The following is a 7,589-nucleotide window of genomic DNA, read 5'->3' on the forward strand; positions in this document are numbered from 1 at the left end:
ATCTGACGGGCGGCGGCCGAGGCCAGGGGTGACCCGCGCGGGGCGCGTCCCTGGGTGAGGCAGCGTCTCGCCGGCGGCGGCGAGGGGGTGGCGCCCCGGGCTCTCCTGCCCGAGAACTTTTTGGGGATCGGATCGCGCCCGGTTTTGAAATGTGGGCAATGATCAGTGTCCTGCCCTGGGGTGGGGGTGGCGTCCTCTTCGTTAAAATAGATTCTCGGACCCCTTCCTCCGATGGCAGGTGAGAAGGCGGGAGGCCTGGGACTCGCGTTGTGACAAACCTACCAGTTTCTGGTAATTTACTGCTTGGGGAGCCCCTAACTTGTTTCAGCCTCCCATCTCGCGAATACAGGCTTTATTCCGGGACAGTGACTGGCCATTTTACCTCCCCTCCAGACTGCCCACTGCCTTCCCAGGCCAGCAGGCCCGTCCAGGCCTGGCGCTGGGCTGTCCCTCCCCTGGATCAGGCTGTCCCTCCCCGGATCTCAGGGTCCCAGGCCTGGGAGAGGCTGGTGTCTGTCCCTGCTAAAACAAACTTCTCCCTGCCGCTCTGGGGGCCGACCTGGGAGGCACCTTTGGTGAACTACCCTGGAGCTGACCTGTCAGCCAGGCCTGGGGTGTGGAAGCAGCTTTCATCTTCGCAAACGCAGACCACACCCGGGAGCCTGACAGCCGGCTGCTTTGAAACCTGGCTGGCTGGGTGAGCGGGGCCGCCTCAGCCCCCTTGGGGAGCGCCCTGGAGCCCGCTCACTGCCCCCAGTCAGTCTGGGACTGGGACAGCCTCAGCTCCTTCCCTTGCTGGGCTGAGGGCAGTTGAGGTGCCAAATTTGTCAGGGTCCCCAAGTGCTTGGTAGTACAGGTGATTCCTTTTGAAGGGGTGCTGCCTCCTGGAAGGGAGGAGCCAGTAGAAGGAGGTGAGTCAGGATGGGTGTGTCACAGCCGGCCCTGGCCAGCTGCTCCAAGTCTCTATGCTCCCACACCCCGTTCCTCTCCATATCCATGGCTGCTGCTCAGACCTGCCTTCACCAGACTTCCGGAGCCCTGTGTGGTCTGCTGCCCTCCCCAAGGTGCTAGGAAGCCGATGGCTCCACATCCCCCTGGGGTTCAGCTGTAATGGTTAGCTCTGCTGGAAGGGCACCCCCACACCCCCACCCCTGCCTCCTGCTTGCATCTGCTGCCCCAGGCCCCCCATCCCTCGGCTGGATGGTACCTCAGGGGCTTTCTGCCTGTGAGCAACCAGGCAGATTTCCTGAACCCTCCCACGTTGGGGTGAACCTTCTACGCCCCGGAAGACACTGACCAATGACTCTGGAGAGTGAAATTCTTGACTGTGCGTGCTGTCGAGCAGAGGCCTGGATACTGTGTCCCCCGCTAGGCTGACGTCCGAGACACCTCCGGAGCCTCAGGGGCACCAGCTTGGTGGCGGGCACCCAGAGCGGGGCAGAGGTGAAGTGGTCACAGGGCAGCGTGCCCCTCTGGCCACCACCTGCCCTGTGTTTGTCGTTGGTGGCCACAGGCTGCTGGAGGGGATGCCTGAGTCCTCCCTTCCCTCAGGAGCCCCTCTTCTGCCTCCCCAAACACTGACACCCCAGGGGCCTCCGGGAATCGGCCTGCAGCTTGCTCGCACACAGGGCGTCCAGCTCAGCCCTCGGCACCCGCCTCCTCCGTCGGGGCAGGACCCACCCTGTGACTCTGCCCAGCTCCTGGCACGGCCAGGATCCTAGAGTCCCAGCCTGCGCTGCCCCTGGGGGTGAAGGGTCCTTCCAGAAAGGCCTCCTGGAGGATGTACGTAGATGAGAGGGATGTAAGCAGGAGGAAGGCTGGTGGCTTGGGAGGGGCGGTAGTCCAGGCTGGGCAGGACGCTGAGTCGGAAGCTGCCCTGGAGCGGGAGCCTGCGGCAGAAGCCGAGCAGACCCAGCATGCCTCTCACCACTTCTTCACCCCGCAGAGGGCAGCAGAGCTAGTGTGCACACGAGGGCCCCAAAGCCCTCTGTCACTTGGACAGAGCTGAGCTGGCCCCTGCCAAGCCTGGCCCTCTGTCCCGTCGAGCACATGGCTTGGCCCTGCACGAGGCGAGGCCTCCATGCTGCAGCCGGTGCTTCTGGAAGCTGCTGCTGCTGTGTGGGGCTGGTGGGGTGCCCTCAGCACCTGCAGCAGACTCCAGAGTCAGCAAGGGGCTTGGAGCGAGCTGGCGGGGGGCCGCATCTGCGGAGCTCCAGTTGGGGCTTTTCCTGTCTCAAATTGAACATTTTCGCAGTATGTTGGGCGCTGTAGGGAGGGAGATGCCAAGGTGTAGCTGGGTGCCAGCAGCAGTGCCAGCACAGGGTCACACGCGAGTCTTGCAGAGGTGGTGCAGTCACAGCAGGGGCTCCGTGCTCCACCTCGCCCAGCGCGCCCTCACCTAGCCCTCTCCCCCGTGTCTTCTCTCCCCAGGTGCCGCCTCTGGTAGCTCACTTCCAGGCCTCCTCCCCGGTGGCGAGCGGAGTGGGATGGTGTCCCAGGAAACCCTGGAGTCTGCCCAGTGCCCATGCCCTCCCCCGGCTGGCCTGAACGCCAAGGGTGTGCCTCGGAGGAAGCACAAGCGGAAGAGCCGCCAGCACCAGCGGTTCCTGGCCCACAAGGCCTTGCTGCAGGAGCAGGGGCTGCTGAGCTCACCCTCAGCGCCAGGGCCTGGGCCCGGGCCGTCAGCGATGCCCCCCAGGGTGGAGTCCGGCGGGGCCCCGGGCAGCAGAAAGCCTGCCTGCAAGGAAGCCGCGGGGCCCTGGCCGAGCAAGTGTGTGGCCATCGACTGCGAGATGGTGGGCACAGGGCCGCGAGGGCGGGTGAGCGAGCTGGCCCGCTGCTCCGTGGTCAGTTACCACGGCGACGTCCTCTATGACAAGTATGTGCGGCCGGAGATGCCCATCGTGGACTACCGCACCCGCTGGAGCGGCATCGCCCGGCAGCACATGCGCCAGGCCATCCCCTTCCAGGTGGCCCAGAAGGAGGTGAGGGCGGCCAGGGGGGTCCGTACACACGGGCTGGGAAAATGGGGGTGGGCAGGGCAGCGGGGCAAGAGGCCGACGAAGGACTGGCCCAGACCGCCGGGCTCTGGGACCAGAGAGCCACCAAGAAGCCCGAAGACCAGAACCCAGGGCCGTGGCAATCCAGCACCCGCACGGCAGGGACCGAGGGCCACTGGGCCTCACCCGCGCACGTGGGCAGCAGCCCCAGGCTCCAGGGATAGCCGCCAAGCTGGTTTCGCCGATGCAAAGCGATCTCCCCGCACGCACGGCCGGCGCCTCGGCAGACAGGCCAGTAACGGCCGCCAGGGGTCGCCACGGGTGTGGGCAGCACGCTCTGGGATGGCTGCGCCTGGTCCCCCAGAGGCCAGTTCAGTGTCTTCAGATCTCTGTGAGCTGCTGGTGACACCGGCAACAAAAGCTCTGGGAACGGCCATCTGGGCGTCCCCCGCTGCGCCCACCTGGCTTATATCCTTTCCGGGTGCCCCGCCCACAAGGCTGATTGGCCATTTAGCACCAATCGGCCCCTAGCTCGCAGCTGATTGGCCCGCTCCCGGAAGCATCCCGTGATGGGCTCCGAGGGACAGCTGCCTGCAGACTCGCCGAGCAGCAGGTGCGAGGGCGCCTGCAGCCCCCGCCGCCTAGGGCCCGACGGTGCCAGCTGTGAGGTGGAAGCAGCTTCCCTGTATGTGGCCTTTGTGCTGAAGCGTCACGTGTCTGAAATCCGGAGGCCAGGCCCTGCACCTCTGGGCGCTGCTGTACTGTGTATTTCCTCCCCTCGCGTTAAGTGACTTGCAGTTGGGGTGCCTTAAGAGAGCACCCATTCCCAGGCATGCCTGACCATGGGAACACTGCTACGGCCGGTGCCCGGCCCCCCAACAGACATTCCGGGGAAGCCCCAATATGTGCATCCCCAAAAATGCCGTGCAGACTTGCACCCCCAAAACCTCAGGGCTTTGGGGGGAAATGGGGTGAAATCAGTGAACCCCCAATGAAAAGGTCAAAACCTAGTACCAATGGTAGCATAGTTTCATACATTAAATTCATAAAGGCTGCTGCACAGAGAGGGGCCCCACTTTTCCTGGGGAGGAAGGTGGTCATGTTTGCACCACTTTCACTGAGTGAAAGTGATCACTTTTCCGAGGAGATTCTCCAGGGGCATGGGGGTGGGAAGGCTTGCAGTGGGGCCCTGGGGAGAGTGGAGGGCGTGCTCTGAAGCCAGAAAGTGGGCGTGGGCGGGGAGGCAGCCGCTGCTCGGGCTGCTCAGTACTCAGGGGCCTGCCGCTGGCCGGCGGGCGGGGCTCCTCGTGGCTCAGCCCAGCGGGCTCCACGCCCAGTGCTTCTCCATCAGCAGAGGGGAGATTTGTCCTCAGATGGTGCCTAACAGCCGTCTCCTGGGCGGTTTTCATTTTCAAAACGAGCAGACTCCGCAGTGGTGCAGGTTCTTGGGCTCAGGTAAACTTGGCCAGCGCCGGCCAATGCGGAGCCTGCGTGGGGCCGGCAGGAGTGGGCAGCAGCGGAGGGCTCCGTGCGCGCAGGGCGCTGACTCGACGGGTGCTCCTGTCTCCCCTCCACTCTGGCCCACAGATCCTGAAGCTGCTGAAGGGCAAGGTGGTGGTGGGCCACGCGCTGCATAACGACTTCCAGGCGCTCAAGTACGTGCACCCTCGGAGCCACACCCGGGACACCACCCACGTCCCCGCCCTCCTCGGCCAGCCTGGGGCCCCCACACGCACCCGCGTGTCTCTGAAGGACCTCGCCCTGCAGCTGCTCCACAAGAAGATCCAGGTGTGTGCATGGGGCCACCCCAAGACTGGCACAGGCAGCCCAGGGGTTCTCACCACTGCCCCCCTGGGGAACAGGGACGCTGGCTACAGTCGTGCAGCTGGGCTTGGCTCGTACCCTGAAAGTCAATTCCCAGAAATCAAGTCTCATACGTGTAGATGGGGGGCGGTGCAAGCTTTTAAGTTGCGCGTTGAGGTGGCTGTGTGATAACCCTGTGCCCAGGCTGTGCGTGCTCAGCTTTTAAAAGACATGTCTGTAAAAGGGGATTTATTTGAGAAACAGACCGGGCAGATGCCTCCACTTGACATTCAGTCCATGAAGAGGTGGAGCAGGGAGCGGTGAGCCCCATGGTGTTTGTGAGGCGGGGTGGGGGGCAGCTGCTCCCTGGACCCGGAGCTGGGTGCACGGAGTTGGGGTGTGAGCCAGCGGGCCCTCCTGGGAACACCTTGAAATGCGTGTTTAGAAGCTCCAGAGTGAAACGGCACCTGCATTCCAAATCTGTTGTCGGGGCTGGGGGTCCAGCTGAAGTTTGTTCCCTTATGCAGCACCCACAGCCCTCGGGGGCAGTGCTCCGGGCACCGGCCCCCCGGCTTCAGGCGTAAACAGCGGCCCACACAGGGCCCTGGGGCCAAGGTCGACGGGCTCACGGGGAGGCGCCGACAGTTTAACAGCCCGTGGCTTCCGGGAGAGCGTGTACGGTTAGCTGTAGCGACTGCTCAGGGCCGCTGCTGGGCGGCCGAGGCAGTGGCCGTGGGTGCGCTTGGCAAGGAGCCCCGGCTCCCGAGCCGCTGGGCTCCCCGGCTTTATTCTCTGACGCAGGGCATTTTGGGGACAAACCAGGCTCGGCTCTCAGGATTTTGACTTTTAGAGATTTTCAACTTCAGGGACCTTGATCTTCGGATTTCAGCATTCGGACATGTCCCCTGCATTGTGGTGGGCCTGCTTGCGGCCTGCCCCCACGCGTCCAGCTCTGCCCTCCTCCGTGCTCAGAGCGGGACCGAGTTCTCCGTCCAGGCAGTGGTGCTAGCGGGGGCCTGGCCTTGAAAGTGGGGTTCTGGGCTGGCTCGCTAGCGGGAGCCTGGCCTTGAAAGTGGGGTTCTGGGCTGGCTCGCTAGTGGGGGCCTGGCTCAGAGGAGTCACTGTGTGCTAGAACCTCGCCCTTCTCTCTGCACCAGCTGTACCCCCCTTCTGGAAGGACGTGCTCTGGCCTCGCTGGGGGCGCACAGTGACGCGTGCATTCTCCCGTAGGTGGGCCACCACGGCCACTCGTCTGTGGAGGACGCGGCGACGGCCATGGAGCTGTACCGGCTGGTGGAGGCGCGGTGGGAGCAGCAGGCCAGCAGCCTCTGTGCCTGCCCCGACGCCAGAGAGCCGGACAGCAGCCTCGACTTGGAGCAGTACATGGAGGACCGGTACTGGCCGGAGGACCTGGCCCAGACCCCCGGCGGGGGCCGGGGGCCACACGGGACAGAAGGGAGTGAGTGCGGGAGTCCATAGGGAGTTGCGCAGGGCAGGCTGTGGGCCCCGAGGTCCCAGGAGCTGGGGTCTCCTGGCCTCCGCCCCCTGGCCTCCGGCGGGGCTGCTGTCTCCCCCGGGGTGCACCGCCCCAGTGAGCCATCTGGGGAGACCGCTCCTCCCTCCCAGGGCGGGCGTGTCTGCGCCCTGAGCTCCCGTGGCTGGCCCTGCCTCTTCGTCCAGGGTCATCTTGGTTCTGCCTAAATGTGCCCTGAAGCTAGAGCGGAGCCGCCCTCAGGGAGACCTGTCCCTCCCAGCTGGAGCCCTGGTGCCGGCCGCTGTAGGACCCGGTTCCGGGCTGGACGGGCAGCAGAGCCCGGCCGCCAGGTTCCGCTGTGGAGGACGGAGCGCAGGTCAGCTCTGGGTGGACGCTGCGGCCTGTTTATTTGGATCTAAATCGCACCCCCCTCCTGCCCCAACGCTGGCTCCTCTAGGCCCAGCCAGCTCTGGGGCTGTGGGCTTGCTCCGATGACCTTGCTGTGTTTATCAAGAGCCAGGCGTCCAGTCCACGGGGCCTCTGCGGTCCTCGGGCGGGGTTGGGTGACAGCTCTGCCCTGGGCCCACACTTGGGCTGGTGCTTCTCAGGGCATTTTGATCATCCCTCTGGTTATTGATTTCCTCCAAATTTCAAAAAACATTCTGTCGGGATCCCAAGGGTCATTTTGGGGCACCGAGAAAGCCAGCCGCTCCGGTCACACCGACCTCTGTGCTCGCCTCTGCGGCTTCAGGGCCAACTCGCCCGGCGCCCGCCGTGGCCGGTGCCCGCCCTCCGAGTGGGGGCAGCGCATGGCCGCCTGCACTGTCGGGAACCGTGACCCACCCAGAAATGTCCCTGCTGGGTCCCCCCAGCAGCCAGGCCCATCGGGGAGGCTGCAGAGGGGTCTGTCTCCCCTTGTCCTGCGCCCAGGAGCCTGGGAGGGGACCCCGCTGGGGCTTCTGCCACAGGTAGCGCTGTCGCGGCCCCCCCACCCCCACCCCAGGCAGGCGCCGGCTGAGAGTCCCTGGCCGGCAGCTGGCCCCATCCAGGACTTTGTTCTGGATTCCAGAAAAGTCGGCTACTGAGCCAGACCCACAGCAGAGCAGTAGCTCTGCTCTGGTGTGTGGGTGAAGGGAGGAGGAGCTGTTCCCAGCGGGAGCGTCCTGGGCTTAACCCGGCTTTGCTGCAAAACCACTTGTTCTGGAATAAAGCGCGACTGGATAAGTGAAGTGGCCTTCTGAAGGTTCTCAACCTTTGCCAGAGGGGGGCTAGGCGGGGGGGTGCTGGGGCCTCTGAGGGGGCCTCAGAGCTCC

At 64.9% G+C, this 7,589-nt stretch overlaps 1 protein-coding gene across 1 annotated transcript; it reads left to right on the plus strand.

The window, feature by feature from the left end:
• Positions 1–14: 14 nt before the first annotated feature.
• On the plus strand, positions 15–7,498 carry AEN (apoptosis enhancing nuclease). Its single transcript, XM_012732654.1, has 4 exons — positions 15–54; positions 2,431–2,984; positions 4,587–4,787; positions 6,033–7,498. Exons 2-4 carry the CDS (start codon positions 2,487–2,489, stop codon positions 6,279–6,281), a joined length of 948 nt encoding a protein of 315 aa, XP_012588108.1. The 5' UTR covers positions 15–54; positions 2,431–2,486; the 3' UTR covers positions 6,282–7,498.
• The last annotated feature ends 91 nt before the right edge of the window (positions 7,499–7,589 follow it).

This window comes from Condylura cristata, unplaced genomic scaffold (genome assembly GCF_000260355.1).
Source record: "Condylura cristata isolate star-nosed mole 26May11 unplaced genomic scaffold, ConCri1.0 scaffold00035, whole genome shotgun sequence".
In the NCBI taxonomy this organism is placed as follows: domain Eukaryota; kingdom Metazoa; phylum Chordata; class Mammalia; order Eulipotyphla; family Talpidae; genus Condylura; species Condylura cristata.

Excerpts from the sequence above, each read along its gene's own strand:
- AEN (XM_012732654.1), top strand. The coding sequence starts at position 2,487 with ATGGTGTCCCAGGAAACCCTGGAGTCTGCCCAGTGCCCATGCCCTCCC. Across the intron at positions 2,985-4,586 it reads TCCAGGTGGCCCAGAAGGAG|ATCCTGAAGCTGCTGAAGGG; the intron begins GTGAGGGCGGCC and ends TCTGGCCCACAG. Across the intron at positions 4,788-6,032 it reads TGCTCCACAAGAAGATCCAG|GTGGGCCACCACGGCCACTC; the intron begins GTGTGTGCATGG and ends ATTCTCCCGTAG.